This window comes from Bactrocera latifrons, unplaced genomic scaffold (genome assembly GCF_001853355.1).
Source record: "Bactrocera latifrons isolate USDA-ARS-PBARC rearing strain unplaced genomic scaffold, ASM185335v1 scaffold_50, whole genome shotgun sequence".
In the NCBI taxonomy this organism is placed as follows: Eukaryota; Metazoa; Arthropoda; class Insecta; order Diptera; family Tephritidae; genus Bactrocera; species Bactrocera latifrons.
The window spans coordinates 1,377,020-1,395,530 of record NW_017537157.1 but is presented as its reverse complement, the minus strand read 5'-3'; the positions used below and the strand labels follow the sequence as shown (position 1 = coordinate 1,395,530).

At 36.5% G+C, this 18,511-nt stretch overlaps 1 protein-coding gene across 2 annotated transcripts in view; it reads left to right on the top strand.

The window, feature by feature from the left end:
- The first annotated feature begins 3,848 nt into the window (after positions 1-3,848).
- Positions 3,849-18,511, top strand: part of LOC108973816 (E3 ubiquitin-protein ligase TRIM9) — a 235,315-nt gene continuing 220,652 nt past the window's right edge. For both annotated transcript variants that reach the window (XM_018941308.1, XM_018941307.1), the window contains exon 1: positions 3,849-5,021. In XM_018941308.1, the coding sequence (XP_018796853.1) occupies positions 4,062-5,021 (960 nt within the window). In that variant the 5' untranslated portion in view covers positions 3,849-4,061. The remainder of the gene's footprint in view (positions 5,022-18,511) is intronic.

The window sequence follows — 18,511 nt, the reverse complement described above, 5'->3', positions numbered from 1 at the left end:
TGAAAATCTTTCCTGGCTAAAATGTATGTCATCAGACATTTACAGATATACATATATAAGTATATGTCTACTTATGAAACCAGAAATTTTCCCATATAAATTCAGAAAATCTGAACAGGATATATTATATTAGAATCCTTCCTTAGAAAATAAGTTGAAACAAACATATAGATAAGAGGTGTGATTGAGTTTGAAATTGAAATTCTCAATTTATTCTTACGTTGTCCTCCTGAAAATAATCCCCTTTAGGCCCTTACACTTCTGACAACGTTTTTTCAAGCCTCGAAACAGTTGTTGAAGTCTATTTCCGGAATAGTCTTCAATGCGCGCCAGCTTAATGTCTTCAATTAACTCAAAACGGTTTCCTCGGAGCGGTCGTTTGGGTTTGCTGAATAGCCAGAAGTCACACCGAGCTAAAATAGGCGAACATGGTGGTTGCGGTAGCTTGAAAATTTTGGCGAAAATCTCATGAATAATCAATGCCTTATGTGAAGGGCATTATTGTGGTGTAAAGACCAAGAGTTGTCGGCCCATAACTCTGGACTTTTACGAATAGTTTCCTCTTTGGGCGTTTGGGCGATCGGAGGGAATCCGGAGTGTACCACACCTCGATATTCGAAGAAAACTGTCGACATAACCTTGATTTTTGACTTGCTATAATTTGTTCGTTCGGCTTCGGCTCACCTTTGCCACAATATTCGTGCGATTGATCGTCTGTTCTAATATTAGTTTCAAGGCATTCTCCTATTCGGAAAGCATTGTTTCACAGACGTTAACGCGACGTTGTTTTTCGAAAAAATTCAGTGATTTTGGAGCCACTTTTCTTCAGAATGGGTTCTCGGGCGATCAGGAACTTTCGAGTAAAACTTCAAATAAGTATTTCAACTGGTGATCAAGACAGTCTAGAAATTTGAAAAAATCTAATTTTTTTTCGTAATTCGATAGTTTTGATATTCAAAAATATATCCCTAAAAGTATCTTTCAAAACTAAAATTTAATTTTTTTTTTTGAAATTTATTACAAATGATAAAGAACTACTATCCGTAAAAATATTTAGTGTTTCTTTTTTATTAATTGTTGAAAAAAGCTCGAAATTGGAGCCTCTAGACTAGAATACCCCCTTAAGGAAAAAAATCGCCACTAGAATATCTATAAATAAAACCAAATGTTCTCCGATTGATTTTAGGTGATCTTCAACGATTGGAGAATTAGTGATGGTCTTCGCAAGGAGTTTCGGTTGGAACTGGATCAACACAAACAGTCATTACCTTCAAGTCGAAGCCCTACTGAACGAAGCAATGTACATACATACATACATACTTTTATAAAATAAAAAAAAAAAAAACATTTTCATGTCCGTGAGTATCTCATAAATCACTAAATATATTTTACCAAATTTACTAGGCACAAGTCTTTTCAGCACCTCTTCCTGAAATGTAAAAATTGGTAAATTCGGATTTTAATCACGTCCACCCCCACGCAAAGCTTATGTTGACTCGCTAAAACAGAAAGTCGGAAGTATTAGTGCGGAGGGGTTTTTCATCCTTATATTACAATTTAAAAATAGGCGAAATCGAATTACACCCGGCCTACTTTCCATATACCACTATTTTAAATTCCATCTACCAATTTATGTATCGGAGTAAACTTTAGCGCAAATTGTGGCTTTAACGTAAGTACATATGTATGTATGTATGTATGTATATATGCCATCTCTCATTTAGAAATAGGCTCATAACTTTGGAAGCACCCAGATACCGTATATGAGGACCACAGTGCCAATGTTTGATTTCAGAGCAAATATCGGTCAATATTTGAGTTATTTTAATGACATTCAGAGATCAACTGTTACTGATAATAATTAAGGGCTTCGGCCAAATATGGATAAATACCGCTTATAAACCTCCTACTGACTACATACATACATACATATGTTTGTAATGATCCCACATACATAAATACATACAATATGTATGGATGTGTGCAAAATTTTGGTACGCTTTCACAAAAACTTAGAGGCTGGTGTTAGCGCATAACACAGCAAGTAACTTCATCAATAATTCAATTCTATAGCAAATCTACAGCGGTGCAGTATTAATACAATACAATAATTTCGGAGCACTAAGCGAAAATTTAAAATATTTCGGTTAAAATAAACAGTTGCAGGTTCGAAGCTCGAACCATTGTTGCAATCCACCATGAAAGTGCTGCTGCAAACATGTTTGACGTTCGCTCAATACGTTCCACAGCAGCGAACATGCTGCGACTTGTGCATAGCGGTCGCTTTGTTGGTTTATCGGCACAACGGCCAATTTCAGTTATCTTGTTGTTGGCTAGACATCGCGAGTGAAAGACGTGTGACGGTCGCTAGAATTTCGTTGATGGGTTTTTCTTCACGGTGAATCAAAAATTTCCAGTGTATTGAATGAAAGTGTGAATAAATAGCGGATTAAACGTTAAATGAGGGATGTTTGCAAATAAAAACATTTGAAGAAGAAGCATGTAAACTAAAAAGTAAAAGAGGCAAGTGAAAAAGGTTAAAAAGGTGCATTTTTGCGTAGTGAACGGAAATTGGAAAAGTGTTGGCTGTCAAGGTGAGCGCCGCTTGTGAGAAAGTGATGAGAAAACGTTGAATGAAAATCATTTCCTTGATTACGCTAAGTGCAAAATATTTTAATCCAATGGAAAAGACAGCGGCTTTCATCACCATACATACATATCTACATGTACGGAAAATATAGAGCTGTCGTTATATTGTTTGTGTTATTGTTTTGTTTAAGTTGTTTGTGCTATAGTGAGTTTCCAATTTGCCGCAAATCATAACGGCAAACACTGTTCCGTGCCACCTACGCACAGGTGCAAGCGATTGGGGTGGGGATTAGCATGTGTTGCGCTCGCTGTGGCAAAGTGTGAAATGTGTAGAAGAAAGCATAGGAAACAGGAAGTGTTGTTGCACTAAGAGGACTGGCACTGACGTTGCAAAGTTTGAAAATACACGCTAATGTGCTTGATAACCGGTGTTTGTGTTTATTCTTTAGAGTCGGCCATAAGTGGGTGTTCACAGCTGCTGTAAATATTGATGATTATGTGTTTTGATTGAAAATAGAGGAGTATAGAATAAATTTGTGTGCAAAAAGGATTGCAATAATTTATTATTGAGGCGATTATAAATGATGTGCTAAAAAATTAGTTCAAAAGAATATCAGAAATTAGAATTTTCACACTAAAAAAGAAATAAATATGTAAATAAATATTCACACCAAAATAAAAGAAAAGAAAAAATAAAAATCATAAGAATTTTAACCTAAAACTCCAAAAAACCGACAAAGGATATAATAGTGTTAGCAAAATATATAAAATTATTTTTTCTTCAAAAATTTGTAAATTTTTAATGCGCAAAAGAATTTTTAAAGGCAAATTACTTTAAAATTTTTTGGCATATTTATATACATGTCTACAAATGCTTATATTATTTTAAAATAAAATTTTTTTTCAATAAAATTTAGTTATTTTCTTCAACAGGATTGTGAATTATATTTGATTATAGCAAAGTGCAAACTTAAGTAAAAAATACCGAATTAAATTTATATTGGATGCAAAACAAAAAGTAATTTGGTTATAATTACCAAATAACAATAATAATAATCATAAAACTACCAAAAGAAACCTAAGTAAAATAGTGAATAAAAAAAAAATTTTTTTTTTCAAACATAAAATATAAAATTTGAAAAAATTGGTTATAAAGAGTGTACTTTTATATGTAAAATAATGATAACATATAAAAATATGTTCGTATAAAGTACAAAAGAAAAAAAAATTCAAAAAATATTTCAAAAATATTTTGATAACAAAATACATATACCTGTCATAAAGCAATAACTAAACAGAAAATAAATCATAACCAAGCGGAAGTGTATTCATATACAGTACAACGGAAGTGAGAGTGTGAATTGAAAAATGTATTGAGTGTAAATTGTGAATTGGAAAATGTATTGAGTTCACACCTTTGAAGTTATAAACTCCGCAACTAACAGTGAAATCAGTCAGAACACAACGCTAGCATGGAGGACGAACTACGCTGCCCGACATGCAAACAACTTTTCGCGAATCCGGTGCTGTTGCCCTGTTTCCACGCCCTCTGTTTGGGCTGTGCACTTGACATACAGACTACGTACACACCCGCAGCGGCCTTGGCTGCTGCCAACAGTGCCAGTGTTGGCCACGTCTCGAACGGCAATATCAACGGCGGCTGCCTAATACATTCCCATCCATTGCATGGCGGCACAGCAGCAGCTCATGGTAATAGCATAACCACAACAGCTACGGTACACTCGCATGCTCCAGTGGCGCCACCATCACATCCACCATCGACACGTCATTCATCGAACAGTTCGGCCGCCAGCACCGCCAGCTCGGCTACAGGTAGCGAAAGTGTTACATCCGATCAGGATCAAGCGGATAAGGTGAGCATTTTGAGTGAGGCCGACTCGGGTGTGGTTTGCTGTTCGAACACATCACGTCCGGTTTCGTACGCCGGCACTGCACAGTTACAAGGTTTGCTGCAGGGTGCTGCTGCTGCACCACCAGGTGCTGCTTTCTATCTAACTTGCCCGCTTTGTCGGAAGCTGGTATTCTTTGATGAGGGTGGAGTGCGTAATCTACCCGCCTATCGTACCATGGAATCAATTGTTGATCGTTTTTGTGCACGCGAGGCGCTACGCTGTCAAATGTGCGAGACAGATCCAAAGGTCGCATCGATTGTGTGTGAGCAATGCGAAATACGCTACTGCGATGCATGTCGGGAGCTATGCCATCCAGCACGTGGCCCGTTGGCCAAACATAATTTGGTAAAACCGCGTAATGCAGCATCGCAGCGAGAATCGGTGTGCGGTGAACACGGCGATACATTATCAATGTACTGCTTTGTGTGCAAAATGCCCGCCTGTCCACAGTGTATCGCCGAAAAACAACATCCCGGACATGAGGTGCAATCCATCAGTGTCACTTGCAAGGCACAAAAGGTCAGTGTTTACTTACCAATATTCATAAAACAAATTAGTTTTCTTAGAAAGTATCATTTTATTTGCCTAATTAAACGTGTTCTTGACATATGCAAGATGTAAGCTTTAGTTAAGTAAAGTATAAATATCTATATATGGTAAATAAACTAACTTCTTCATCATGTTTTCGCTCCTTCCGTTTTTTGGATGCTGCGCATGTGCTCTCCAGACATATTTTGCGGTCGCTTTATAATTTTGTATGCTTAGTTCCATCGTGTCTTCCTTGAGTTCATCAATCCACCTTTTTCGCCATCTTGCCCTTGCTTTACTGGTGGCATTTACAATTTGCTCCGAGATATCTTGTTGTCCATTTTCGTTACATGACTCGGATATATGTATGTCATCCTAGCCGATGTGTTTTTATAAAGCCGTCATTTCATATTTTCACCGCTTTTAAGCTGTTCCAGGTCATTGTTCCACTTTATACGTCACTCGTCATCATCTATTATTGTTTTAAAGATGTTTCTTAGGATTTTTATACCGTGAACAGGGTATATTAAGTTTGTCACGAAGTTTGTAACATCCAGAAGGAAGGGTCGGAGACCCTATAAAATATATATATAAATGATAAGTATGTCGAGCTAAGTCAATGTAGCCATGTCCAACTGTCTGTATATATACGAACTAGTCCCTCAGGTTTTAAGATATCGTTTTGAAATTTTGGAAACGTCATTTTCTCTTCAAGAAGCTGCTCATTTGTCGGGACTGCCGATATCGGACCACTATAACATATAGCTGCCATACAAACTGAACGATCGGAATCAAGTTCTTGTATGGAAAACTTTCACATTTGACAAGATATATTCACGAAATTTGGCATAGATAATTTTCTGAGCCAGCAATGTAATCTCCGAAGAAATTGTTTAGATCGGTTAACTATAACATATAGCTGCCATACAAACTGAACGATCGRAATCAAGTTCTTGTATGGAAAACCTTCACATTTGACAAGCCAACATTTCTGAGCCAACAATGTTATCTCTGAAGAAATTGTTTAGATCGGTTAACAATGGCATATAGCTGCCATACAAACTGAACAATCGGAATCAAGTTCACGTATGGAAAACTTTCACATTTAACGTGGTATCTTCACGAAATTTGACATGGATTACTGTTTAAAGTAATCAAATAATCTCCGGAAAAAATTTTCAGATCGGATGACTATAGCATATAGCTTCCATACAAACTGAACACATAATTACTAACAGAAATGCACCTGTGAAGGGTATTTAGCTTCGGTGCAACTGAAGTTAACGTTTTTTCTTGTTTGTTCGAAGATTGGCACTTTAGTTTTGTCCTGTTCGATTAGCATCCATGATTCTTATCCATAGCGAAATATTGGTTGAATGAAGGTTTTGCCCAGGTTTACTTAACATTGTATATTAGCTTTGATTTGAACAGTTTCGTTGGGGACGCTATCAATCTTCATTTGTACTCAGGCTTGTTGAGTTATCGCTACTGAGCTCGAGAACCAAGTAAGCAAAGGCTTCCAGAGTTTCATTTTGGGGTGTCTTACAAACTTCAGTAACTTTATTTTATAACTTTTCATTTCATTGTATCCTCATTATTGTTGTATATCGTGTGCCAATGCTTATACCTAGCTCTTAATGAAGTTATCACATATCACATTCACATAGTTTATATTCCGAGAAAGTCTGCGCCGTCAAAGCGGTTAAAAAAAAAAACAAACTAAAGTCTAACAAAACCGAAAAAAGAAAAATCGCCAGTTTTCCCGCAATCTCATGAATAATAAGGAAGTAAACTAGCAACAAACACACACTGCGAAAAATATTTGGTAAATAAATCAAAACATTACAATACACAACACACTGCAGGATAAAAGAACAGCAAAGCAAATCATAAACCAAAACAAACAACCTCAACATGGTGTTATATAGCACCTTGCCCAAAATTAACACTCTATTCTCATGCACAGCAGAGCACACAAAAGGCCAAGCCACAATCTGCACTTCCTACTTTCTTCCACAGCCACCTTCGGCAACCTTTCCTGCTGCATGTGTCAGCGAAAATCCCTTCGCCACTCCATTGACCAAACTCAAACTCCCTCCAGTTAACTGGTTGTTGCTGTCTTAGCCGTTTCTTTATATTTTTAGTATTCGTGGTTTGGGTTTGTCCTAACCGCTCTGACAGCCATTTCCGCCTGCTCAGCAGAAGAAATTTTAATCGAGCCTAGAGCAACCGTGTAGTTGGTGGTATTGGCACGTCACTACCAGCCCACAACTAACTGGTATGTGTATGTGTGTGTGTGGGTGTAGCAGTGTTTGTGTGGTTGTAGTAGTTTTGTGTGAAGTGCGAGGTTGGTGTATTGAAGAGATGCCTGCAGCACAATTTATTGCTTTGGAGCTGTCATTCTTGACTCGGGGCGCATTTGTCATGCTGGGGGTGGAGCTGGCAGCGAGTGTCCGAGTGTGTCTGTAAACATAAACTTTTATATAACAGTATTTGTAACGGATGCATACATATTTAGTGTTTTCTTACAATTTTCTTACAGTTTTCCTTGAAGCTAATACTTCTTCTTGCTTGTGGTAAATATGCGTGTGTGTGTGTGTATTTGTATTTACTAGAAACCCAAATAACACGTTGTGGTGTCTGTTGGCAGGCGTTGTTCTGTGAAAGGAGTGAGCTTTAGGGTTCAGTCTGTTGAGCGATAAATTAATCGAAGACTTAACTGCCATCTTAAATAGTAACTACTGTGCCTTTTTATTGTTGCTTTATACATCGCCGCACATACACATTTGTCTGACAATTATTATTCTTTTTGCTTTCTGTCCGCATTGTCATTGATTTGTTGTTTTGTGGAAGACATTTTTCAAAAACCCAAATATACCGATTTCTGCACACTTCGGTCAAGTCAACAAAAGGCTTGGTTGTTTGTTCCGCCAAATTTTATTTGCAATATGGATGCATACACTTTTATACCCTAAACATAGTAAGATTTCTACGAAGTTTGTTTCACCTGGAAGGAAACCATTGAGACTCTATACGTACTACATAGGTGTAATCTAAACTTAGGTTAACCTGATAGGCTAATAAGTCAAGCATAGACCAGTTTTGATCATTTGCAATACCAGATGGAGTTCAGTTTGCTAGGTTCAAGAGAAGTAGTTGTGCTTTAGGATACCTGTGCTTAACACGAATCTTAGCAGACTCTGCGGCCTCACTAGCGATACCTCCTCCAATGTATCATACTCTGTGGACCCCTTACATCGTAGTCTTGTCAATGTTGGACAAGTGTGCAAGAGGTGCTCCATTGTTTCCCTGGTGCCCTGTTCTATACCCTATATAAATGATCTGGATAACCTGAGTCGATTTAGCAATGCCCTTCTGTCTGTATACATGGCCACTAGTTCCTCAGTTTTAAAATGTCGTTCTAAAACTTTGCACACGTTCTTTTATCCTCAAAACACCGCTTATTTAACGGACCTGCCGCATATCGAACTGCTATGGCATATCGGCCAAACAAACTGACTAATGCAACTCAAGTCCTTGTGTGGAAAAATTTTTTATTTGACAAGACATCTTACCGAAAATTTTTCGAATTATTGTCTAAGCTAACGATACAATCTTGGCAAATATTATTCAGATCGAATCACTATATCGTAGAGCTGCCATACAAACTGAACGACCATAACTAAGTTGTATAGAATCCGTTTTTATTTGTGAATAGTATTATAGTTTCGGTGCAGCGGTAGCTAATGTATTTTCTTGTTTTGCTTTATTTCTTCTATATTTTTTGTTGTGGCTTAAATGCGTCTACTAAGTGGTAATTTATGTTCATTCCCATTGACTATTTGATTTTGCTTTGTTTGATGAACCCACTCGTGCGAATTTTTGTTTACAGAGTATACGAATGTACATATGTCTTTTTGAGAAACTTATACGACTTCCATATATGTACGTTTGTATGCTTTGTTTAGCTAAGGTTTATATACATACATATGTATATGACAAGGGAAAGAAGTAAAAAAAACCTAGGACTTGTAAAAGGAGTTTTTAAAATTTCAAAGCAGTAAATATCGGAGTCAAGTAACAAACGAATACTTTCTTTTTACTGCAAGGATACATTTTTTATAAAAAAAGCTGATAAAAACTGCACCAATCGGTGGGTTAGGCATTGGTTTACTGCTCACATTTGTGAATGAAGTACAGAATCAAATACAGAATTAGTCAAATATTTTCTAGGACAGAGCAATTAGCTGTTCTTTTGCACATTAAATAGCTGACTTCTAGAAAAGTAAGGAGAAATTCATATACATATGTACAATTGAACTTCCATTACTCGAACTTCTTATACTTTTATAACTCGAAGTTCTCCATAACTCAAACAACCTTTTTTTCACAAATTTTTTCTACTAAAAAATAAAATATTTTTTATATTTTTTTATTGTTACAAACATACACTATTAACAAAGAAATTGTGAAATTTTTGGAAAAAAATATTTTAAACTCTGCCATTGCGCCGCCATTTCCCTTGACTCCTCGGAAAAAAGATGCGCCCGTATTGGCCCGTGTTGACCCTTGTTCCTTAAAGGTTCATTTAAAGTGAAAAAATTCGTGTTTTAGTCAAAACCTTAATTTAGTACTCGGACAAAAAACAAAAAAAAAAAAATTAAAATTGTAGTTTTGGTAAACATTTTGGAAAACATATTAAAATTTCAATGAAACTTTCGCGACATTTTTTTTTCAAATAGTTCTAATCGAAAATAAATCCTTCACCCAAGTTTTTAAGAATTGTATCTCAAATACCTATGAAAAATTTCAAGAAGATCTGTTGAGTAGTTCTCGTGAAATCTTGCCAACCGTCTTCAAAAACACAGTTTCGAGAAAAACGCGTTTAATGACGGCCCACTTAGCCGACCAAGCCTCAAGCGCAGGGGTTCTTAAGGCCGTATCTCCGAAACTATTACTCGGATCGACTTAAGAATTTAGTAATATTCTAGAGGTATTGTAGAATTTAATAAGACAATAACCTTTAATCACCTATTCGAAAAATTTGTCATTTCAAATGATTTTCAGTATTAAAGAGGCCTTTTTCTCTTCTTTATATAGGGCAAGCATTTTTAATAATATTTACTAACCCATTTGTGTAGCTATTATTATAAACTAGTAATGGGCACATGACAAGTCATAACCTAAAAATAAACGTACTACCACATTCTTTCACTTGAATTGACTTCGAATTCGCACCTTAATGTGAGTTTCTTTTATAGTCTATGTAAGCATTGGTCCAACCATTCCTCTTAACACGGTCTATGCTTAAGCATTGATTGTTTTTTTTTTTAATTTTGTAAGAAAATTATGTAAATTTAGCCAGCTACTTGGCGTACCACACACAGAAGTGTAAAAATATGCAAATGCAATTACCTGCAACAGCTGCCTTGAAAATCGAAGGCAATAGGTTAAAAAAGTAAATAAAACTAACGATTTCGCAACTACCTGATACTACTCACTCACTATTATCGGAGACAGAGTGAACGTGCTTGCGGACGGAACAAGTGCGCTATACGTATATTATACGTACATACACATACAAATAAACATTAAATTTAGTGTACATTTAAGAGTAAGCATTTCTTTTGTAATGACGAATGTCTTTTCAGTTAGGTGACCGTGAACTTGCTGACGCTACTTAGCGCAGTGTGACTAATGTTAGATAAGGTGCGAAGCAGCAAAACAGGTTGACGCGCGCGGTGTGCCACACTAGCTGCCGAAGTGCTAAAATTTGCGCTAACACTAAGCAGCAACGGAGTGTTTCCCAAAGTCGCGCGTGCTTCCTAAACGCTCGCAAATTTACATAGAAATACAGTTAGACATATCTTTATCTATATTATGTTGTTGTTAACAACAATTACAACATTTCAACGTTTCGCTTTCAGCCGCAATGAAAGCGCTCACAGATAGGCAAAATGTGCGCACAGTTAGTAATTTATTTCCAATTTTTGCATATCTTATCTGTTATTCTCCACCTCACCACCACACCAGGTGTGTTTGCCGTTGCTGTGTTGTGTTTGTATTTGTAAGTGTCAAATAATCTTTGTATGCTTAATGTGTCAACCGCTTTTGTGCTTCAAACGTCTCGTCGGTGACTTCGCTGGCTATGCGTATTTGCTTAATAAAGCGARTAAACCAGTCCAAATTGTCAGCTGTCACTGTGTAACATTTTTCATCTTCCAAACTTATTACTTTGCTTTGCCTTTCATTTGCTTGAGTTTGTTCCTCAATTTACACTCGCAACTGACAGCAACTGTCTCTTTAGTAAGTTTCAATTTTCGTGCAAATATTTGGCCGTAGTCACATTTCCAAAATAACAACAATGCCAGTCAGAGCCGTGTTGTATTTGCACCTTTTTTGGCGTCTGTACTGTTAAATGGCAGAGAAGACATTCTTTAAGGTAAATTAAATAGGAATTCATCATTACTTTAGCGAGTTGTCACCGTTGTCTTTTAGTTAATTTTTGTGAAATTTTAACATTCCACAATATATTTACAAATGAGGGTGCTTTCTGTTTGCTCATATATAAACGAATGTGATGTGAATAGTCTGAAGAGTCACTAGGTAAAGTAACAATATTGTTGGTACTAGCTTCAATATTCTCTTCTTCTTCCTTCTCCACCTGGTCTTTCTAACGAAGTGGAGGTCTAAATCTTCCCTTGCTTCACTCGGAGGATACTGCGTCAAGTACTCTCACAGCTCGAGTCTTCTTATCCATTCGGACGACATGATTTCGCTAAATTATGTCAATGTCGTCGTATATCTCATACAGCTCATCGTCCTATAGACTGCAGTATTCGCCGTTGCCAAAGCGCAAAGAACCATAAATCTTCCACAGAACGTTTCTCTCGAGAACTCGTAACGCCGACTCTGACTTACTTAGAGTTTGTTCGTCGAGAGATTGTTTTATTTTTCAATTCCCCACTCAGTCCGAAGTAGCACCTGTTGAAAAAGTTATTCTGCATTGTATTTCGAGGCTGACGTTATTATTGGTGTTAATACTGGCTCTAAGATAGACGAAACTATCCACGACTTCGAAGTCATGGCTATCAACAGTGACATGGGAGCCAAGTCGCGCATGCGACGACTGCTTGCTTGATTACAGGAGATATTTCGTCTTGCCCTCGTACATTACCAGACCCATTTGCTTCATTTCTTAGTCCGACCCAAAAAAAATCAAAACTAACGGCGCGGTTGTTGAAGCCAATTCTTTTGCCATTCGAATAACAGTAAACTAAAAAATTTAAACTGTTTTAGAAATAGAGAACATAGAGAGAATATCATAATTGCGTTGGAGCATCTTGAACCACGGAAATTTAAAGTAAACAGAAATATTAGCATTCCGAACCCAGATTTTTTGTTTTATAGTAAAGGGAAGCATTAAAGCCGGAATGTGGAATTTTAATTCGCTAAACTTAACCTACTCTCAACTCATCTATCTCCCACGAAACCACCCATTAAGTATTACTTTATGACCGGATTAGTGGATTACTTTTGTTATAATTTGAGGTGTAACCCTTCGCTGACAGCTTTCCATTTATCTAAAGACTCACACATATGCTAAAGATTCCACCATAAAACTACCGCCCTAGATTTTAACTTTTTTCTTATATTAAAAAAATGGGACATAGAAATACGGTTACACAGTCTTTTATGCACATTGGACATTACGGCCTAACGTTATGATAAAATTGGACCACATGCCTTTTAAGCATTCATGTCTACACAACATTTGCTCCATGTCGTCTATCCACGAATGTACATACATATGTTCGGTATCAGTTTGTGGGTTCACTGTCCTTTGGATTAAGTTTGCCACCATTGCTGCCACATTGTAATGCCCTTGATCCTGCGTCTTCTTCCTGCCTTGCCTCCTGCGAAATACCTGCGAGCGGTCGTTCTTTAGAACGTTGTCCTTCAAAAACTATTCAAGATACGACCTTGCCTTTTTCGTTACATATTTTTGAAAATATAAACTATCGAAAACGCAAAAAAATTAAATTTTTTGAAAGTGTCACACTCTTATATCCCCTTAAAGTGGTACAAGGCATTTACTGAAGGTTGTGAAATATCCGAAAAAACGAGTCTTGCACCCAGGTCTGTTAATGACGTTAAAATCGAAAAAGTTAAAGAGACAGTGCTAAAAAATCGTTGTGATGGCATCAGAGAGATAGCAGAGGATGTCATAGCATATCTTATGGAACGACTCAACATAGTTTGGTTAATATTTTGGTGAACATTTTGGATAATATTTCGGTTAATAATTTGATCATTATTTTGGTTAAAAAAAGGAGCAATGCTAAGCTCGTACCAAAATACATGCATTTTTTGCAAAAGCGTGGAGTAGAGGTCGCAAAGGAATGCTTGACAACTTAGCTGAGGACCCTGCAATCGTCAATATATCAGTACTAGTGACGACACATGGGTTTATGAAGAAACTTGTTAGACAGTCTTGCGAAAGTTAACAGAAAATTGGCTTAAGCGTAGTCATGCTTATATGCACGAAGTATATATGAAGGGTTTAATAGAGATTTATACTAAAATACTTGAGAATGCAGTTTTGTTTTTGACTGTCTGAGATTAAAATATTTTAATATTTGTTTACTCGCTAATCAAACATAGAAATATTACTGAATTTGGCAGCGCTATGGTGCACTATGAACTTCCGCGGGCCAAACCGTAAATATGGAATATTATTTGCGCCTTCCACAACTACCGTATTCGTCTGAATGAAATTGATTTAGAAGAAAAAATAAATAATTTATTTTATTTTATAAAAGAATTAATTCTGACCATGGTAATATTACCCACTAACTGATATATATTCTCTCAGTTTATTAAATTTCAACAAATAATTTCAAAACGCGCATTTAAAATTTTATTGTGACCATGAAAAGGAATATTTAAACCGAAATAATGCGCGCTGCATTGCCATTGGCAACTCCAATTACTAGAATTAATGCCGCATTTACCGTATTACCGAAACTCCACCGCGCGCGCCATTCGGCAAAGTCAATAAGTTCGTTTAAATTGCGTATTTAAATAAAATATTTACAGAATTGACAGCGTTTTTAATGAACCCGTGTTTGCTATCACTTCAATTGATTTACAACATTAATTTTTATTTTTCAATTATACACAACGCGTTTGGCGCACATCCATAAACATATATGGATGTGTGTATATTTATGCGTTAATGCGTTAATTACGAACGATTTTGTGATTTTTTCCGGTGTCATAGGCGTTTTTTTTTTGTTTCATTTTTAATTAATTATCCTTTTCACACACAAAGCAGGAAGGAAGCGCCACAAAGCATTTAATGCGAATATGGACTATGGACTAAGGCGGTGGTGGCTACGGTGTTTCGACGTACAGCTGATGAATCTTTGCTTGATGGATGTATGGTAATTAAAGAGTAGATGAGATGACACCTCAAACAAATCTACACTCACCAAAGCACACACGAATACTGCGCGCATACTAATAGCGGTGAATGCTTGCGCCTTTTGCGGCTTGACCGCCATAAAGTAGGCTTGATATTCATAAATTTCCTCATAATAATGCCAACGGCATTTGTGCGTGTGTAAGTGACTGCGCCCACCCGCTGCTAGAGATAATAGGGCGTTGAAAAAATTACGCAGGCACGCATATATCTAGATAAGCGCAAATAAATGACACAAACACGCAGCGTATATGTTCATAAATATAGTAACAAAGCGATAAAGAGATAACACCTTCACCGTGAAATACCGTTGCGCGCACTCAAAACATATAAATATTCATACAAATGTATGTATTAGTTCACAAGTCCAACTGCATGTACATACGTCTGTTGCGTGCCACACCACAGGGTTGGGCCGCTTCCCTACTGCGCAGCCACAAATACACGCACACATACATACGAGTATTTAAAGAGTGCGCATAGGCGCTGTCCTGTCCATCGCAAACGCGGAGCGGATAAAAGGATAATGTGTGTGAGCAAGGCTTGTGCGCTCACATTTAAATCAGCAACACGTTCCATACGTTCCGCTTTACGGCCGCTCCTTCGTAGGTATGATGATGATTAAATCAACTTAATTGCCAGCGCAACACGAATTGTCAGCAGAGAAAAATTACCGCAGCAACAACAAAGGATATGAATACAGCAAAAAGAGAAAAAAAATAAAATTAAAATAAAAAGGAAAAAACAAAAAGCAAAAAAAAAATATCAAAAAGAAAAAAGAAACCAATTAACAAAGGGGAAAACGGCGTATTGTAAAGGAAGCAGAAAGGTGAAACAAAAGTTGGCCGCGGTAATGACAATACAATGCCAATGACAGCCGAGAAAAGTGATGTGTTTGTTGCGTGAGTGCGGCATGTGGAGCTGGCTATCATTGAGACCGTACTCCCGTACTCCTATGCTCACACACATGTTAAAGCGCGTAAACTTTTAATGCCTGTCATAATTTATTAACAAAGAATAATCACAACGCAATAAAGGATACACACAATGCCCACTGTACTGCGATAAAGGATATGCTGGCTGGAGCAACGTTCCTACGTTGTTTTATTTAAATAAAATCAAACGTTTGGCCGGATTACCTCCGAACAAAGCGACCCAATGCCTTGACACTGGCTTGCTGAGTCGCAGATTTGATGGAGAAAATGAAGAAGTCGGAATATTGTTTAATTTAAGGTTATAAAAAGTCTTTCTGATAAGAATATATATACATACGTAGACATATTTTTACTTTTTGTCGACTTCTTGTTTTCTGTTTCGAAATATCCGTAAATCGAACTTAAACTTAACTTGCACGAAACTTGATCTTTGATCCTCAATATTTCTATAAAAATCATATGAGTAAGAGTATGTATCGTCAATGATATTTATACATTTACGAGTAAACCGACCTGTTTATATATATATTTTGAGATCTCTGTTTGGATTAGAATTTTAAACGAAACTACATATATATTATGTTTAAGAGAGTAGATCTTGCCATTAATACTTGTCACAGAGTTATATATAGAGTGGTCTATTTGGAGGTTCCCCACTTTTTTAAAGAAAAAACACAGGAACTTCAAATCTAATGAGCAATATTGTAATCATTCAAAACAACATTATTTGACATTTAAAGAATATTTTATTATGTTTTGCTCCAAGGCCTGAATCGAAGCGGGATTGTTCGCATGAACTTTAGACTTTCCACAGCCTCACAGAAAACAGTCTTAACAGTGTGATATCACACGATTTTGGTGGCTAGTCGACTGGCTCAAAACGTAAAGTTATCTACTCACTGAAGTTTCCTCCCAATTAGTCCAATGATTGCTGAAAATATGGATCGATGATTCCACCGACCAACAAACCATACCACCGTTGTATTTTCTGGATGAAATGACAGCTCCTGAATCTCTTCAGGGTGCTCTTCGTCCCAAAGTTGGCAATTTTGATTGCTTACATACCCACTGATTCATAAATGGGCCTCATCGATGAACAAAATTTTGCTCGAAAACGTCGGCTCTTCTGGGGTCTTTTCAAGAGCCCATAGAGCGAAGCGATGTCGCTTGGGAAGGTCGAGTGGTTTCAGTTCTTTCACAAGCTGTATTGTGTACGCTTTCAATTTAAGATGTCGACGTAGAACGCGCCAAGTCAGTTGATACGTCAGTCCGAGTTTCTAAGGACGGCGCCGAATGGACTCTGCACAGTCTTTGTGTATATACTTACATTCTCAGCTACGGCTGTTATGTTTTGTTCACTGTATGGTGAACCTGGCCCACTCGGTCAAATACTACTATAATTCCTGGGTCTTTAGATGAGTGACTTTGCAGCGAGTAGTATGATCAGTAGGCCGATTATGTTGCGTAGCTCGCGAAACACATTTTTCACAGAAAGTTAATTTTCGTATTTAGTTGAACGATTTGTAAACGTTATTCCGGGGTAAGTCTGAAATGCCAAACAATTCTGTATAAAAATAACACGAAAGCTTGATACGCCTCACGCATGATCGATAAAAAAAAAGGATATTGAGAAAACTATCTTCACTGGATTATACGTTACTAGGTCCAAGAGACTATAGCTTTCCTATAACAGTTGTCACAAAGGTATCTAGTTACATTCCTGTGATTCGAAATAATTGTACGACTATAGACCGTAAAATGTAATTGCGGGAAATTTCGTAAAGAAAAATTAAGTAAGTAAAGACCGCAAGAGAGGTGCATACGAGGTACATGAATAAATGTACTTAACTCTCATTAAAGTTGCATACATACATACACATATGTAAATGTAAATGGAATGTGCCATTAGATTCCTGCACCGTCCTAACTTAATTAAACTTCATTCGTTAATATTGATATGATTTTTTTCAGGTTTCACAAAGAGAATATGTTTTGTTGTATTTTATTTTTAATTAACTTGGAAAAATTAATATGTTTTGTTGTATTTTATTTTTAATTTATTGAAAAAATTAAATATTTAGTTAGGTAAATTTAAGAGCCAAGAGAAGATCACCTTGGTGCATCGGTTAAGGGTACGCACTTTTATTACATTGTACTTCAGTTCGATTTCATATACCGAAAGGCAACAACTTGTTTCCAAAAGCAGCTTCTACATAGACAATGACAAGCATACGAGCAAATTTTTTTTTTTTTGTTTTTTTTTTTTTTTGTGTTTGAGATATCGATTTGGAATTTTGCACATACCCCATGACACTGCTCAGTTCGCGAAATTATCGATATCGAACACATGTAGCAAATAACTGCCATACAAAATGACCGATTAAACTCATGTCCTTATATGGAAAACTCTTTTATTTGTCAAGGTATCTTCACGAAATTTCACTGAGGTTATTATCCAATTTATTGTTACAATCTCAGAGCAAATCGTTCAAATCAGACAACTATAACGTATAACTGTCATACAAATCGACGGTTCGAAATCAGAATAAACATTTTTTAGACCCTTTGCTATAAAATTTACCACTGTGAAGGGTATTATAGCTTCGCAGCTGTCGAAATTAATATTTCTTCTATTTTCTATTTAAAATATTCATATTTACACATTAATTATTCAGTGTTATTAATTAACTATAACTGAAATCAATTGTTGCTGTTGTTTGATTTGTTTCTAATTTTCCATATTTACAGTTATTGTAAATTAATCCCCAAATCCCCGAACTAATTGAATGCTTTTGATTACTTCTCCCATACTAATGGTTTTGATTAAATATTTTTTTTTTAATCAGTCAATGCCTATAATTAGTGCTAATTACATTACATTTTAAGTTCTTTGCTAGTCGACAAAAAACTTGCTGGACATTAAATACAAATTCAAAATCGAATAATTAATGTTTTTTTTAGCGCTAGGCAAATATGGACTGAGTAATTGCTGCAATTGATTGTTGCGGCGAAATTTACGTGAAAGAGGTTATGGTCGGTGAGCAGTAGGGTTGTCTTTGCGG